This window comes from Podarcis bocagei (assembly GCF_964188305.1).
Source record: "Podarcis bocagei genome assembly, chromosome: 10".
NCBI classification, from domain to species: Eukaryota; Metazoa; Chordata; class Lepidosauria; order Squamata; family Lacertidae; genus Podarcis; species Podarcis bocagei.
This window is the reverse complement of record NC_138135.1, coordinates 10774114-10791691: the sequence shown is the minus strand read 5'-3', so window position 1 is coordinate 10791691 and position 17578 is coordinate 10774114. Positions and strand designations below refer to the sequence as shown.

The 17578-nt window shown below is 46.8% G+C and overlaps 1 protein-coding gene and 1 long non-coding RNA gene across 3 annotated transcripts in view; one reads left to right on the top strand and one right to left on the bottom strand.

Annotated features, from left to right (window-relative positions):
* Window positions 1–33: 33 nt before the first annotated feature.
* PODXL (podocalyxin like) overlaps window positions 34–17578 on the bottom strand; it is an 82883-nt gene continuing 65338 nt past the window's right edge. Inside the window, exons 5-8 of one of the 2 annotated variants that reach the window (XM_081210255.1) lie at window positions 14426–14582; window positions 12788–12849; window positions 8888–9055; window positions 34–5282 (exon numbers count right to left, since the gene is read on the bottom strand). In XM_081210255.1, the coding sequence (XP_081066381.1) occupies window positions 5091–5282; window positions 8888–9055; window positions 12788–12849; window positions 14426–14582 (579 nt within the window). In that variant the 3' untranslated portion in view covers window positions 34–5090. Of the gene's footprint in view, window positions 5286–8887; window positions 9056–12787; window positions 12850–14425; window positions 14583–17578 lie in introns of both variants that reach the window. The other variant, XM_081210254.1, reaches the window with a different exon arrangement.
* LOC308595900 overlaps window positions 12730–17578 on the top strand; it is a 59392-nt gene continuing 54543 nt past the window's right edge. Inside the window, exon 1 of the long non-coding RNA XR_014012197.1 lies at window positions 12730–12869. This is a non-coding gene — a long non-coding RNA (uncharacterized lncRNA). The remainder of the gene's footprint in view (window positions 12870–17578) is intronic.

Sequence of the window (17578 nt, the reverse complement as noted above, 5' to 3'; positions counted from 1 at the left end):
TGGGGGGAAAAGAAAAAGAGGGGCCACCAGCCCTTCACAAAAGAAACTTTTATTGACAGAAATAAGTGGTGTCTTCAAAATATACTTTGTAGGAAAATGCAACGATAATCTTTACAATCCAGTTCCTCTGTTAAAATCCCAGTGTATATCAGACTCCTGTTTCAGCGCAGTTAAGTGTGCGCTGAGGAAGCTGCACAGTGCATAAAAAGTAGCATTCAGATGCATTATCACAATCAAAAGGGGCTAGGCGCACATTGCAGTCCATTCGCAAACGAAAACTTGCATCGAGGACCCGCAGGGTACAGTTGAAAACACATTGGCTCTGGATGTGGGAGACTCGGTGTCAAATCTGGGGGCGGCTCTGCCTTCTCCCCCCCCCTTTTTTAAAAAAATAAATTTTTATTAACTTTCTTTTCTGTCATTACAAACATATCAATAACATAGATTACACATCTTCACACCTCCTCTCTCCCCCCAACCTGCTTCGCCGTGTGGTTTTAAATCATAACGACATCAGAATCCTGGAGCCACCAGAAAGTATGATTTAACAAAAAATAGTAAATTGCAGTAGCAGCAATAAAAAACAAACAAACTGGGCAATTGGTGGACCTAGCAGTGTTCCCAAGTTGCTAGTACCTTCATACTGCCATGTTGAAGGGGTAATTAGTATTCTCAAAATTTAAACTTTGCGGTCGCTTTTGGGTCCTTGTCTTAACCAGAAGTTCACATCTTTCATTTGCATGAACCGTGTGTGTGTGTGTGTGTGTGACTTATTTTTGCAATCTCGGTCTCCTTTGCAACACATTAAAGCACCCTTTCGAGTAACAGCACACCTGAAAAATAGCTGGAGCAGAGCAACTAACATAACCAAATAACCCGATCTAACTTTTTTTGGGACTGAATTGTTGATAGTCTAGTTGTAGAGGAAGAAAATCGGGGAAGTTGCAAGAAAGTCTGTTTTCCTGCCCCCCCGTCCCCTTCAGATTGTCTTATATCTCCACAGACTAGTAACTGGGGGGAAATCTATTTGCAATACTTTCGTATTTTGTCCCCTTGACCCAATATCAGAAAGAGGTGCATATTTTTGGTCGTCTGAATAGGTCTGCTCTACATTATATTAAAAAGAAGGGTTGTAAGGCAACCCCTGATCTCTTGACTTACTCTGCAGATCTGACAAACAGGCAAAGGACTCTCCAACGCCCTCCGTTTCCATGGTGACAATAGCAAAGTGCCCTTTGCCCTTAATGTGCACCACAGCTGCTCCCAAGGCACATAATACAATAGGAAGGCAAGGATGGAGACTCATGAAATCAAGAGTGCAACCCTGGGCAATACAGGAATCTCAACGCATCCAATGTGAAACTATACCAAATCCTGCTCTGCTTTGCAAATGTGCGAGCTGTTTTATTGCTGCACCTTTTATTGCTGGGGGTGGTGGACTAGATGACAATTGGTCCTCCCCCCCAAAAAACACTACAATTCTAATTTCTGTGACCTTTGGACCACACCAGCCAGGCTGAGGATGGGTAGCCCTTGACCTCCATGCACACTGCGCAGGTTTGCGTCCCAGAGAGGTCATTTTGGTGCGGCTAACACAGCGGTTTGACTTCACCCCCGGAAGCGCACTCCATTGTCTCTCGAGACAAGTCGGGTTCCAGCACCAGCTAGGAGATAAACCAGTGGCACTTCCACTGGACTCCAGCTCCCATCAACCCCAGCCTGCAAGGGATGATGGGAGTTGTAGTCCAGCAACACCTCGAGGGCCACATTAGCTTTGGCTGCTTTGTTGAGGAAACAACGCTTTCACTGGAAGGTGAAGTAAGTGGGCTACTGATGTCACTGCCCCAGCCCAGAGCTGGTACCCACTTGAAAGATCTGAGCTGCGCAGAATTACACTCCGATCTCCCCCATGCCATCACTACCTCGGTCCAGTATATCTGAAGGAGCATCTCCACCCCCATCGTTCTACCCGAACACTGAGGTCCAGCTCCGAGGGCCTTCTGGCGGTTCCCTCACTGCGAGAAGTGAGGTTACAGGGAACCAGGCAGAGGGCCTTCTCGGTAGTGGCACCCGCCCTGTGGAACGCCCTCCCACCAGATGTCAAAGAGAACAACTACTACCAGACTTTTTGACGACATTTGAAGGCAGCCCTGTTTAGGGAAGCTTTTAATGTTTGAGGCCTTAGTGTATTTTAATAGTGTTGGAAGCTGCCCAGAGTGGTTGGGGAAACACAGCCAGATGGGCGGGGTATAAATAATAAATTATTATTATTATTATACCTCTTGACACACCTGGCTGAAGAGAACAGGTTCCTCTCCATTCACTAGCAGCCATGCACTAAGAAACAAGGGTTTCAGAAGCCCTTTCCTTGGAATGGGAAGGGTGGGTGAGTGATGGAGGCAGAGATTGGGATAAGGGGACGTATTGCCAAATTTGGCCCCCTCAAAGCTTCCAGTTGCCAGTCTCTTAAGAAGAGACCTTGGTGTGAGCCTACAAGACAACATTAATTTTCTTATGGCTATAGCAGAATGCCAGAAATAGTTTCTTTAAAAATAAAAAAATCCGTGTGGCGCAGCCACACACAGTCACTCTAGTATTTATCAATGAAGATAAGAAAATGTTACGCTGATCTTTGCTGCAAAGGCAAGGTATTTAATAGGAGCTGCTAGAATCCCCTTTTTCCTGGAATCTCCCTGGGCTGATACGGGAAGATGCAAGGACTGAGCACTCTGACATTTGAACGCTTCCTTCCTCCTGCGCCGAACTCAAGCCGGGCCAGTAAGAGACTCCAAATTTACAGCCTCTAAATTTACATCTCCTGCCCAGAGAATGGCTTTGCCAATGTTTGGGAGTTGGGAGTTCCTGTTCAAATGGATTAGGAACCTACCGATTTTTGACGGCAGGTTCCAAAATTATATTTGACCTAAGATACAGTCCAAATAGCTGTCATAAATCTGCTTTTAAAAAAGAGGGAGGGAAGGAAATATCGAAGGATCCACCCATCTTCCCATTGTCTCTCCTCAGAGGATCCACAGCTGAAGGAAGACAAAGGGGCAGATTCATCAAAAGCCATCACATTGTCTTTTATTAATGGGACTTAAGGCATGTTTTATCTCATTCTTAATCTTTGTCTTCTGAATAGGACTAGGACAGGGTCTCATTTTTTTTTAGCCGTTTCCGTTCCTATAACTTATCTCGAAAAGCATGATGAGATGTTCTCAACAACTTTCCCGTATCAAATGTGCAAGGGGACGAAGAAGGGACTTGCGATGGGTTCAGAACAGTTGTAGGGTTGGTTCCTTCCGCCCACGGCGATTTGTGTAAAGTCCATAAGAGCATCTCATTCGATGATTGTGAAATCCAGTAACTAGGCTTAAATTAATCGACGCTTTGGAAAGGTCATGCTTTCCAAAGCATGACAAGAACAATGTGGGATTTTTTTAAAAAAAGGGCAAATTGGGGAGCATGAAAGGCTTTGGGCCATCATCCAATTCCCTTTCCACAGAGATACAAGCTTCCCTTTGCAAACGTTCCACTGTTTCAGACCCTCACAGCTAAGATCCCCTATTGCACACGCAAGTTAGCTCACTCAGTAGCTTTACACCCTAAATTGCACCATTAAATGGGTTTATGGATCAACCATGCATGTCAAAGGCACAAAACCCTCCACCTTCTCTTTCGATAAAAGCAACAGGTGGCTGTTTCAACTTGCATTGACTAAATATTGCTATAGCTATTATTAAGAAGAAAAACATGAGATGCTCTTGGAAGGGGAAGTGCGCAGATTAATGCTGATCCCTTTAGCTCAATGCATATTATGTCCTCCCCTCTTTTTCTCTTTTTGATATTTAGTCTTGGAACAGTTTTCAAAGTGGGCCTATAAACCTTGCTGCGCGCCTTGCCTTGCTCCCATGTACAAGGCGACGGCCCACAGCTTAGCGGTGGGACATCTGTTCTGCATGCAGAACGTCCCAGGTGCGATGCCCCGACATCTCCAGGTAGAACTGGTCAAACCCTGGAGAATCACTGCCGGCCAGTGTAGAACAGTATTGAGCCAGATGAGCCCAGGGTCTTCTAGTCAAGTATAAGGCAGCTCCTATGTTCCTGCATACAAATCTCTCTCCTGAAATCTGAAGTTGTGCCACTGGGCTAATGCTCCAGTCGTAGTCCGTTTGGGTTTTGCGGTGCTTCATTCTCACACACACAAAAACCCCGGGCCCAAATTTGCATTCTACAGGAAGAATGCAAAAAAAACCTTGAATCCTCCTTGCATGGCTGGCACAGATTCACTGCAGGCGCCAGCTGTTGCAAAATGCTTACGTACTGGAACGGGCTAGTTAATGGCCTGATCCTGACCTACGAAGATCGGGAGAATGTTTTTTAATGCGTGGAGAAAACAAGTGGAGTGATAGGACAACCTGGGGTGGGGCAGGTAGAGAGAGACAGCCTTTTTTAGCTGTGCCCTGTTGCCAATATTCAGAGTCTCCTGTACGCCGGAGCCCAATGCACCTCGGGTTTTGCATATCTGGTTGAGTTTTTGCATAATGCGCCCCCCTGCGGCCGCTAACCGTGAGGGAGCGATGCCTTGCAAAGCTGCCTGCAAACGGCAGAAGTTAAGCTCCAACTCTGTCCTCTGAACAGGCGCTCCCACCTTGTTCTCTGCAGCCATGGTGACTAGAATCTTGGCTCCTGTTAAAATGAGCATCACATCCAGCCTTGCTCTCATGGTCCCTTGGCATCCAGAGGGGGAAGGGAGCGGGAGAATCTCCTGTCTGCCCTGCTCAACACTTAAATAGGAGGCACAGTCATTAAAAATATATATATATATGTACACATATACACACACCAACACATAGAATTTGCTTAGAAAGCTAATGGGATTTTAGAAAACAAAACCAAACAAACAAAACAAAAAGGATTTGGCCACGGCAGATGCCCCCTTGACAAATCCTCTCACCCAATAACCGCGAGGCCTCTTCTGCATGTCGGCACTTGTGGCTGCAAGTTTTGAGTTTTCCGTGTTTCCAAAATTTTTGCTTAGCACAAAGTTCATTCTCTCTTTAAAAAACGAAAGAAAAAGCCCCAAACAATTATAAATGCGTGTCCTCTTCATCCTCCAGATCCTCTTTCGTTAGGCTGTCCATGGGGACGATCCAGCTGTCTCCAAGCTCCCCGTTCAGGTTGACCTTCTTCTCCTGCATCTCTGAGGAGGTCTCCATCACTTCCAGGGTCGGGTTGTCGTGGTAACCGTTCTCCATCGTCTGAAGTTCCTCGGTCAGGCGCTGCTGTAAGGCGGGGACCAGGGGGGTTGGGTAGGAGACATATGAACAGGGACTGAAGAAAGCTGAAACCATAGAGTTGCGGTAAGGTAAAGGTAAAGGTTTTCCCAGTAGCGATGTATGGAAGTGAGAGCTGGACCATAAAGAAGGCTGATCAGTGAAGAATGGATGCTTTTGAATTATGGTGCTGGAGGAGACTCTTGAGAGTCCCATGGACTGCGAGAAGATCAAACCTCTCCATTCTGAAGGAAATCAGCCCTGAGTGCTCACTGGAAGGACAGATCCTGAAGCTGAGGCTCCAATACCTTGGCCACCTCATGAGAAGAGAAGACGCCCTGGAAAAGACCCTGATGTTGGGAAAGATGGAGGGGACAAGGAGAAGGGGATGGCAGAGGACGAGATGGTTGGACAGTGTTCTTGAAGCTACCAACATGAGTTTGACCAAACTGCGGGAGGCAGTGGAAGACAGGAGTGCCTGGCGTGCTCTGGTCCATGGGGTCACGAAGAGTTGGACACGACTAAACAACAAAGGTAAAGGACCCCTGGACGGTTAAGTCCAGTCAAAGGCAACTCTGGGGTTGTGGCGCTAATCTCGCTTACCGGCCAAAGGAGCCGGTGTTTGTCCACAGACAGCTTTCCGGGTCACCGTGAGGGAAGCCAGAGCACACAGAAACACTGTTTGCCTTCCTGCCAAAGTGGTACCTATTTATCTACTTGCACTTTGTCGTGCTTTCGAACTGCTAGGTTGGCAGGAGCTGGGACAGAGCAACAGGAGCTCACCCCGCTGTGCGGATTTGAACCACCAACCTTCTGACCGGCAAGTCCAAGAGGCTCAGTGGTTTACACCACAGCGCCACCCACTTCCAATAGAGTTTACCATAGAGTTGGGTCAGAGGGAGAAGGCTGGGATGAGGAGGTGTCAGAAGCTAGCAAGGCAATAGGGCTTAGTGAGCAGGGAGAGTATGTGGCAGAGAGAAGTCCAGAATCAGAAAGAGAAGCTGAAGAGGCAGATATGAGTCAGGCTGGTGAAGATGCCACGAGGGTCTAACCTCATGCTATGACTAGCTCTGCTCCTCCCTGGTCTCCCAGAACCAGAAGAGGTATGAAGAGGGCAGAGCAGAGACAAAGCGAGGAGTCTCAGATTGCTTGGGAAAGACCCAGGTGAGGAGATGACTCTGGAAAGGCAGAGACTATTGGTCCTCACCACTGTCCATTGGGACAAGACCTACTGGGAAGAGCTGCTGTGCTAACAAGGCCTGAGCAGTTTAGTTTCACTTCTTTAATTATAATTAAAGAAGCAGACAAAGGTGGAGCTGTCGTCATCATGAACAAAACTGACTACATTCAGGAGGCTCACAAACAACTTTCCAATGCCGCCTTTTACACAAAATTGGACTCAGACCCCACACAAGAATACAAGAAAGAACTAAACAAGATTGTTAAGGAGCTACCCCCCCACATCCAAGAACAGATCCTCACCAACACACCAACAGAACCTCGACCAGGAACTTTCTATCTTCTACCCAAAATACACAAACCAGGAAATCCAGGACGCCCCATCATTTCAGGTATTGGCACTGTTACAGTGGGTGTCTCCGGTTATATGGACTCTGTTCTGAAACCATATGCCATCAATGCTCCCAGCTATGTACGTGACACCACAGATTTTCTGAGGAAAATACAATCTTTAAATAATCTTCCCAACAATACTATACTAGCTACTATGGATGTGGAATCTCTGTATACCAACATCCCACACAACGATGGTTTACAAGCTATAAGGAACACCATATCAGATAAAACCACAGCGGACCTTGCCACTAAACTCTGCCAATTTGTCCTTACCCACAACAACTTCAAATTCGGTGATGACCTGTTTCTTCAGATCAGCGGCACAGCAATGGGCACCCGCATGGCCCCACAGTATGCCAACATCTTCATGGCAGATTTAGAACAACGTTTTCTGAACTCCTACCCACTCAAACCTCTCTTGTACCTGCGATACATTGACGATATTTTTATCATCTGGACACATGGTCAACAGACCCTGGACACCTTTCACCAGAAATTTAATGATTTTCACCCCACAATCAACCTTACAATGAATCAATCTATGCAAGAAATACATTTTTTGGACACTACTATAAAAATACAGGATGGGCGCATAGACACCACCTTATACCGCAAACCAACTGACCGACAAACATATCTACATGCCTCTAGCTACCATCCCAAACATACCAAACAGTCCATTGTATATAGCCAGGCACTACGTTACAGCCGCATCTGTTCCAATTCTACAGACAGAGACTCTCACCTAAGGGATCTACAGCAAACCTTCTCAGAACTAAAATACCCAGCAGATGAAGTTAGACAACAGATCAACAGAGCCAGACTGATACCCAGAGAGAACTTGCTGCAAGACAGACCCAAAAAAGAAAATAACAGAACACCTCTAGTCATCACATACAGCTCCCAAGTTAAAACAGTACAACGCATCATCAGAGATCTACAACCTCTCCTGGACAATGACAGTTCTCTTTCTCAAGCTCTGGGAGGAAGACCTTTCATTGCCTACAGACAGCCACCCAATCTTAAACAACTCCTAACCCACAATAATACTACAACCAGACTTAACACAGACACTGGCACCAGAGCCTGCAATAAACCCAGATGCCAACTTTGCTGCCACATACACCCGGACAACACCATTACTGGCCCCAACAACATCACACATACCATCTCGGGACTATTTAATTGCTCATCGTCTAACATTGTGTATGCCATCAAATGCCAACAGTGTCCTTCAGCTCTCTATATTGGACAAACAGGCCAAACCTTACGCCAAAGAATAAACGGACATAAATCTGACATCAAGAATCACAGAACAGAGAAACCAGTAGGAGAACACTTCAATCTCCCAGGACATTCTATACAAGATCTCAAAGTAGCTGTTTTACTACAAAGGAATTTCAGAAATAGACTGGAAAGAGAAGCTGCTGAATTACAACTCATTACCAAACTTAAAACCATGAAAAGACCTGGGCTGAACAAAGACATTGGATTCTTATCTCACTATACATAACTAAACCATTTCTCACCTTCCCACCCCTTGCCTTTTCCTGTAAGACCTATTACAGTCGTTAAGAGTCGTCAAGAGGCTCTCTCAGCTATCTGCCTATCTCCCATTCCCACCACCCTTCTGAGTAACACCCCTCCCCACCTTCTCACTATATAGAAGGATCTGGCAACTTCTGTTTCAGTGTATCTGAAGAAGTGTGCATGCACACGAAAGCTCATACCAAGAACTAACTTAGTTGGTCTTTAAGGTGCTACTGGAAGGGATTTTTTTATTTTGACTATGGCAGACCAACACGGCTACCTATCTACTACTAGTTTCACTGATGCACTGTGAATTGTGACAGATAGGCTACTGACACTCTGCAATGCAGAGGGTTACGGTGAGCATTGCCGATGCCTGCAAGTGAAGTGGGATATGGGAGACCCTGGCTCGGAGCGGATAACTCAAGGGTCAGGGGTGTGAAGCTTGGCCCTACAACTCCTGCGAGGCCCATTTTGATGGCGCAAAATGCAAAAAGCCTGTTTACCTGGTCCTTCCTTTGGGAGAGGCGTTGGTGGCAGCAGCCGTAGATGGCGGCGCCAAGTAGCAGAGAGGCAGCCATGCAGACAATGGTGATGATCAGAGGCATGCTGAAGCGGTCCTCTATGTCGGGGTCCCTGCTCCTGCCGCCATGGGTGATGTTCTTCACTCCAATCTGTCAAAGGAAGAGGGGGGTGAATGGCTGGGAGCAGAGGAGTCGCCACGGAGAGAGGGGCACTGGCTGGGATACTGCAATGCAAGCTACGTGGGTCTGCCCTTGAAGACTTACCCAAAAACGTCAACGGGCGCAAAACGCCGCGGCCAAATTACTGGCCAGGGTTCCAAAACAGCAAAAGCCCTGTTTCAAAACACCTACGCGGGTGGCCACTTTGTCCCACGGCCCGATTCAAGGTGATTAAATCCCTAAAAGACTTAAGCCCCCAATATCTGAAATGCCATCTGCATGGCTACTGACCTTCTTAAGGTGGGCAGAGGGGCTCTGTGTGTGGTTCCTGCCCTTGGAAGCGTGGGGGATAATGACCTGGGAGAGGATTTTCTCTGTGGCAACCCCTAAATTATGAAAAGCCCGCTCCATGTTGGTGCATTTAGCATCTTCCTCATACTGCTCTGGAAGAGCGCTGCAGTCATCTGTTATCTTCGTTTTGACGGAACCTCCTCTTTTACAGCACAATGCTGTATTGTTTTTAACACTCGATTGGAAGCCGCCTAGAGTGGCTGGGGAAACTCAGCCAGATGGGCGGGGTATAAATAACAAATTATTATTATTATTATTGAGAGTCCCATGGACTGCAAGAAGATCAAACGTATCCATTCTGAAGGAAATCAGCCCTGAGTGCTCACTGGAAGGACAGATCCTGAAGCTGAGGCTCCAAGACTTTGGCCACCTCACGAGAAGAGAAGACTCCCTGGAAAAGACCCTGATGTTGGGAAAGATGGAGGGCACAAGGAGAAGGGGACGACAGAGGACGAGATGGTTGGACAGTGTTCTCAAAGCTACCAACATGAGTCTGACCAAACTGCGGGAGGCAGTGGAAGACAGGAGTGCCTGGCGTGCTCTGGTCCAGGGGGTCACGAAGAGTCGGACACGACTAAACGACTAAACAACATTATTATTATTATTATTATTATTATTATTATTATTATTATTATTATTATTATTATTATTATTTTTTTACTGAATCTGTCCTGTCCTGGTTGCTGCTGTTTTTCTTACTTAATTGTAACTCATTTACTCTAATTTCTGAAGTATTAGAGAGATGATGATGATTATTATTTTGCACCTCCTTGGATTGGCACCCTATGTGCAGTCACCACCACCCTAAATTGGACACTGAGGGGGAGAACCACTTGGAGCTCCTTGGAGAGAAAGTTAGCATAAAAATGCAATATTAATAAATAAATAAAATTTTCAGGAGCGTTACTCTCCAGAGGGAGTGGAATTTTACTACTTTCAGGAGACTGTCCCTTAAAAGACTTTTTAAAATTATTAAATAAAAAACCAAGCTGATCATCTGACTTAGAAGATTAGATGACTGAAGGGAGGTTACCGTGTTCACCACATTTTTTTTAAAAAAAGAAGCTCCATTGTGGTTGCTCACACAATGACCCCATCAAGGCTCTCCACCCTGCCAGCTGTGTTTCCTAGACTAGCAGGAAGGGACAGAATGTGCCTTGTTCCCAGGGCATCCCAGACCAGGAAATGCAAACTTGATGGAGAGAGTCAGCTGTGGTTGCTGTACGAGCAGTTGCAATGGGTGCAGCAGTGAAGATCGTTGGACTAGGACTTGGGGAGACCCGTGTTCAAATCAACCCTCGGTCATGAAGCTCAGTTGGTGACCTGGGGCCAGGCACTGTCTCTCGGCCTAACCCACCCCGCAGGACAAAATGACTGGAGCGGGAGAGCCTTGAATGGTGCGCTTTGCACTTCTGGGAGGAAAACTGGGATGCAAACGTATTAAATAAGGCTCTTTTTCCTTTTTAAGTGTGTGTGGAGAGGAGGGGAGAAGCGCCATTGGGTGTTATTCAACTAAGTTTTGCTCAAGTGTAGGCCCACTGAAATTGACAAATATGCCTGAGCTAGGTCCATTAATTTCACAGGGCTTAAAAACGTAAAGGGGCCCCTGACCATTAGGTCCAGTCGTGACCGACTCTGGGGTTGCGGTGCTCATCTCGCTTTATTGGCCGAAGGAGCTGGCGTACAGCTTCTGGGTCATGTGGCCAGCATGACTAAGCTGTTTCTGGTGAACCAGAGCAGCGCACGGAAACGGCGTTTACCTTCCCGCCGGAGTGGTACCTATTTATCTACTTGCACTTTGACGTGCTTTTGAACTGCTAGGTTGGCAGGAGCAGGGATCGAGCAACAGGAGCTCACCCAGTCGTGGGGATTCGAACCGCCGACCTTCTGACTGGCAAGTCCTAGGCTCTGTGGTTTAACCCACAGCGCCACCCGCATCCCTTTTCACAGGGCTTTCTCTTGAGTAAAACTTAGCCGAGTACCACTCATCTGCCCAACCCCTTAGACCCCCATCTAATTCTGCTATTCAGTCCCCTCAAAACTCAGGGTTCATGTGCCCCGTTTTTGAAGGGGTTTCCCCCTAAACTCCCCCAATTTCTAAATACAAACTAGGCTAAAAATATAGCACCAAGTTTAAATCCCCTTGGCTCTTCTGTGTTTCCGAAGAGGCCTCAACCTCCCTTCTTATCCCTTGGGGGATGTCTGACATCTTGGCTTAACTGTTACTTGCTTTATTTATTAATTACATATTCCCACCTTTTTCTCCAAGGACCGCCTCCCCCCCCCCCCATTTTATCCTCACAACGACCCTGTGAGGTAGGTTAGACCAAGAGGCAATGACCGGCCAAAGGTCACCCAGTGAGCTTCCTGGGCGAGTGGGGATTCGAACCCAGGTCTCCCAGGCCTAACTCTCTAACCACTACACCACACTGCCTCAATGTCAACTGGACACAACATCAACTGGACCACCTCTATTCATCTACTTCCTTTGCACTCCGAAAGGCGAGTGAGGCATGGCTGACTTGCCCTTGCAAAATCTCTGCCGTGTCTACTTCGCCCAAACCGGTTCCTGCTAATACTATCTTTAATCATGATTTCCACTCGTTTCCCCAGAACATGCGTTAAGCTAACTGCCCTGCAGTTTCCCAAATCACCTTTGGATTCCTTAAAAATAAAATAGAAAAGCGTTCCATTGACCACTTTCCTAGTCCGACACTCTAACCACCAGGCCACACTGTCTCTCTGCTGCTGATTTAAGAGGGCTTAAATCAGCCCCCCCCAACAAGGGCACCACCTCACAAATAATATTGTGAGGGGCAAGAGATAGGCTTCCAGGTGTCATAAGAAAGTGCAGAGATAGTGCAGGATAGGGCGCACCCCAGAAATGATCTCTTTCAGCTTCTGCCTTCTGGAAGAAGGTACAGGGTTATAAAGACTAGGACTAGCCGCCTGAGAAACAGTTTCTACCCAAATGTGATTTTGGTTTTAAACGCAGTGTAAGGTAGTTTCTATGGGAGTATATTGTATTTAATTATGGGGTATCAGAGTTTTTAGGGGGCTAACCAGGCTGGGATAGCAGGCTTGTTGGTTTTTGAATGTCTGATGTAGATTTTTTCAATTTCGTTGTTCTGCAGAGAACAATGACAATAAAGATTTTCGTATCGTATATGGGCAACTGCTTTGCTTTCCTGCCTCTTTCAGAGAATCACTCAGCAAAGCATCCTTCATCCTTACACACCTTGAAGGGCTGTCCTTAAACCCCAGTTGGCGACGGCCGGTTGCCAAGCAACACTTCAAGCTAAAGATCTGAAGATGCCTGACTGAAAAGGCGACAAACCGAAGGAATGGGACTTCCTCAAACATTCTCCTTACCTTTTCCAGCTCTTCCATCTTCGCTGCCAAAGACTCAAACAGCTCCTTATCTGCAGAGTTTGCTAACAGAAGGAAACAAAAGGTGAGGAGAATAGAAACTATTTATTTACCTTTTTAAGGTGGTGCAGAAAACTGTGTGGATTAGCAACACACTCGGCTCAGTCATTAAAGCATGAGACGCTTTATCCTGGGGTTGTGGGTTCCAGTCCAATGTTGGGCAAAAGGTTTCCTGTGGGCTGGTGTGGGGGACTCCCTGGTCCTGAATGGGGTAACTGTGCCCCTGAAGGACCAGGTGCAAAGCCTGGGAGTCATTTTGGACTCACAGCTATCCATGGAGGTGCAGGTCAATTCTGTCTCCAGGGCAGCTGTTTACCAGCTCCACCTGGTATACAGGATGAGACCCTACCTGCCCACAGATTGTCTCCCCAGAGTGGGGCATGCTCTAGTTATCTCCCTCTTGGACTACTGCAATGCGCTCTACGTGGGGCTCCCTTTGAAGGTGACCCGGAAACTACAACTAATCCAGAATGCGGCAGCTAGACTGGTGACTGGGGGCGGCCGCTGAGACCACATAACACCGGTCTTGAAAGACCTACGTTGGCTCCCAGTACGTTTCCGAGCACAATTCAAAGTGTTGGTGTTGACCTGTAAAGCCCTAAACGGCCTCGATCCAGTATATCTGAAGGAGCGTCTCCACCCGCATCGTTCTGCCCGGACATGGAGGTCCAGCGCCGAGGACCTTCTGGCGGTTCCCTCATTGCGAGAAGCAAAGTTACAGGGAACCAGGCAGAGGGCCTTCTCAGTTGTGGCACCCGCCCTGTGGAACGCCCTCCCATCAGATGTCAAGGAAATAAACAACTATGTGACATTTAGAAGACATCTGAAGGCAGCCCTGTTCAGGGAAGTTTTTAATGTGTGACATCTTAATGTATTTTTAATCTTCGTTGGAAGCTGCCCAGAGTGGCTGGGGAGACCCAGCCAGATGGGTGGGGTACAAATAATAAAGTGAGAGCTGGACCATAAAGAAGGCTGATCGCCGAAGAATTGATGCTTTTGAATTATGGTGCTGGAGGAGACTCTTGAGAGTCCCATGGACTGCAAGAAGATCAAACCTCTCCATTCTGAAGAAAATCAGCCCTGAGTGCTCACGGGAAGGACAGATCCTGAAGCTGAGACTCCAATACTTTGGCCACCTCACGAGAAGAGAAGACTCCCTGGAAAAGACCCTGATGCTGGGAAAGATGGAGGGCACAAGGAGAAGGGGATGACAGAGGACGAGATGGTTGGACAGTGTTCTGGAAGCTACCAGCATGAGTTTGACCAAACTGCAGGAGGCAGTGGAAGACAGGACTGCCTGCCGTGCTCTGGTCCATGGGGTCACGAAGAGTCGCACATGACTAAACGACTAAACAACAACAACAACAAATTATTATTATTATTAGACTGGTCTGCAACTACCAGCGCAGCCGAGCACAGGTATGAAAGTTCCTAGTTCTTACTCACGGGAAAACATCATCATCCCAGTGCCCTCCAGATGCTCTGGACCACAGCTCCAATCAGCCGCAGCCAGCACATCTGGAGGGCGCCAAGTTGGCGAAGGCTGCCCTAGGGGCTCCCAACAACGCATGTGGTACCTACTCAACACAGCCACCTCGAGGACAGCCAGGTATTTGGGGTCGTCTTTGGAAGCCAGCCTCGCCAAACACCCATCCCGGCTCTGGTTGAAGGTGGGCTTCACCGCTTTGCAGAGGACATTCAAGAGAGCCTCTTTCGCGGCGCTCTTCTCCAAACTGTTCTGTAGAAAGAAAGAACAAAATTCGCCATGGTTAGGGCTTTGCCTAGGGCAAACTTGCTGGCGGCTGCCACCCTGGTGGGAATCGTTTCCCAACACAGGGGCAGTGCCAGTCACAGTCTTCAAAGGAGAGAAAAGTGTGGGGTTCACACAGAAACCGGGGCGGGGAATCAATGGGATGAGAAGCCTCCAAGTGACTGTAGCAGCTCTTCAGTCTCCTAGCTGCCATGGGAAAGCCTCCCTTTCAATGCATGGCATGAGAAGACTCGCAATGTTAATGCTGTGAGCCTTTCTTTTTTATATAAATATAATTTTTATTAAATTTTGTGTTTTGCAATTTAAAATACTCATTTTACATCCTTAAGATATCAATGACTTCCCTTCTTCTCTTTCCACGGTTCATTTTACATATCATAAATCCCTGCATATTTTACAAAAACTATACCATTCAGTATTCCATTATTGCATCCATCTAAACTTGTTTATAATAATAATAATAATAAAATAATAACAATTTATTATCTATACCCCACCCATCTGGCTGGGCTTCCCCAGTCACTCTGGGTGGCTTCCAACAAAATATTAAAATATAGTAATGCATCAAACATTAAAAGCTTAATATCCCCTCACGGCAAGAAGCGAAGTTACAGGGAACCAGGCAGAGGGCCTTCTCGGTGGTGGCACCTGCCCTGTGGAACACCCTCCCAGCAGATGTCAAGGAAATAAAAAACTACCTGACCTTTAGAAGACATCTGAAGGCAGCTCTGTTCAGGGAAGTTTTTAATGTGAGACATTTTAATGTATTTTTAATCTTTGTTCGAAGCCACCCAGAGTGGCTGGGGAGACCCAGCCAGAAGGGCGGGGTACAAATAATAAATTATTATTATTATTATTATTATTATTATTATTATTATTATTATTATTGAGAGACAATGGAGTGTGCCTCCAGGGGTGTTAACCACTGTGTTAAGCAGAACCAAAGTGACCTCCCTTATCTCCCCTTGTTCTTCAGGCTGCTTAGTCCAGGAGGCAGCGAGGAGTTCAAAAGCCGCCTCTTTTCAAAACCACGAGCCGGACCAGGCTTGGCCTCCATCCCTCCGCCTGGTCCCCTGCCATTCTTTATCTGAAGCCTGCAGCTGGGAGAGCAACAGGAATAGTAACTCCCACAGGGTCTCCTCGCGGGACGAGGGAGGGGCTGCTTTCTGCCACCCCTGCAAAGGTCGCATTTCCGCCCCCTAAAAAAGGAATGCAAGAGAGGGCGTGGACCCCCACTCAGTATCACAATAAACCCGACTCTCCCTTCCTCCGTCCACATGGTAACAGCCCGGCTTCAAGGAAGCTACAGTTCTGAAATGGTTCAAGGATGCTTGTTTCATGTAAAGTCAGAACGGATCCTCACCCTCCGTTGCCTTGTGGAATATCTTTGGATCCCATCAGGCAGGCCTAGAAAGGGGTCTTGTTGTCTGAGCAGCCCAGGACCTCCATGCTCACTGCCCAGGTTTGTGTCCCGGGGAGGTCATTTTGGTACTGCTGACGCACTGGTTTGACTTCAACCCCCGAGAAGAAGAAGAAGAAGAGGAGGAGGAGGAGGAGGAGGAGGAGGTGGAGTTTGGATTTGATATCCCACCTTTCACTCCCCTTCAGGAGTCTCAAAGCGGCTAACATTCTCTCTCTCTCTTTTTTTTTAATAATCTTTATTAAAATTTCCAAAGGTTACACATAACAAACCCAAAAGAAAAAACAAAGAAGAAAAAAGAAAAAGCCAGAAAAAGAAACACAAAAAACAACAAAAACAATTTCCACCTTTTGACACTCATTTTCAGTAACTTCTTTTCATGACCTCCCCGCGTCTCCCCTTATTGTATTCCAACTCCAATTGTTTGTTCAAACAAGTTTTTCCCTTAGTGTCCTAAGCAAAGTTTGTTAAATTGACTTAACCTTAATTTATTAAAGTAATTCTTTGTGATAGATTTAAACCTTAATTCATTATTATACCTTCATTTAATTTGGTTAACAATTTCAGAAATATAAACCTTAATCCTATATAAAAAGAAAATTAAAAAAAAGAATATCTTTCCTAAGGTTGCCACTAATTCCCATCCACGGATTCCCCATTCTTATAATAATAAAAACCATATAATTTTTACGCTGCAATAATGAAAATCAGGCCCCCTTCGGACTTCTAAACCCCACCCTTCTCTCCCCGGTTTCAGTCCCAAACCAAGAACCAACTAGTCCATCTTTTTAGCCTGGCGATCTTACGTCCGAGGCTCTCCAGTCTCTTTCAGTCCCTTTCAGCCGGTTTCTTCGAAAGTCTCTCATACTACACACCCAGGATCGAAAAAGTACTTTCCCATTGCTGACCATGATTCTTCCAACAAGGCCTCAAAGCGGCTAACATTCTCCTTTCCCTTCATCCCCCACAACAAACACTCTGTGAGGTGAGTGGGGCTGAGAGACTTCAGAGAAGTGTGACTGGCCCAAGGTCACCCAGCAGCTGGACGTGGAGAAGCGGGGAAGCGAACCTGGTTCATCAGATTACGAGTCTACCGCTTTTGACCACTACACCACACTGGCTCTTGATGCACAATATCTGGACATATTAAAAAGGTAAAGGAGCCCTGGATGGTTAAGTCCAGTCAAAGGCGACTATGGGGTTGTGGCGCTCATCTCGCCTACCGGCCAAGGGAGCCGGTGTTTGTCCACAGACAGCTTTCCAGGTCATGTGGCCACCATGACCAAACCACTTCTGGTGCAACAGGACATTGTGACGGATATCAGAGTACACGGAAACACTGTTTAGCTTCCTGCTGCAATGGGACATATTTATCTACTTGCGTTGGTGTGCTTTCGAACTGATAGGTTGGCAGGTGCTGGGACAGAGCGACAGGAGCTCACTCTGCAGTGGGGATTCAAACCGCCAACCTTTGGATCGGCAAGCCCAAGAGGCTCAGTGGTTTAGACTAGAGTGCCACCCGTGTCCCAGAAACATTAAAACG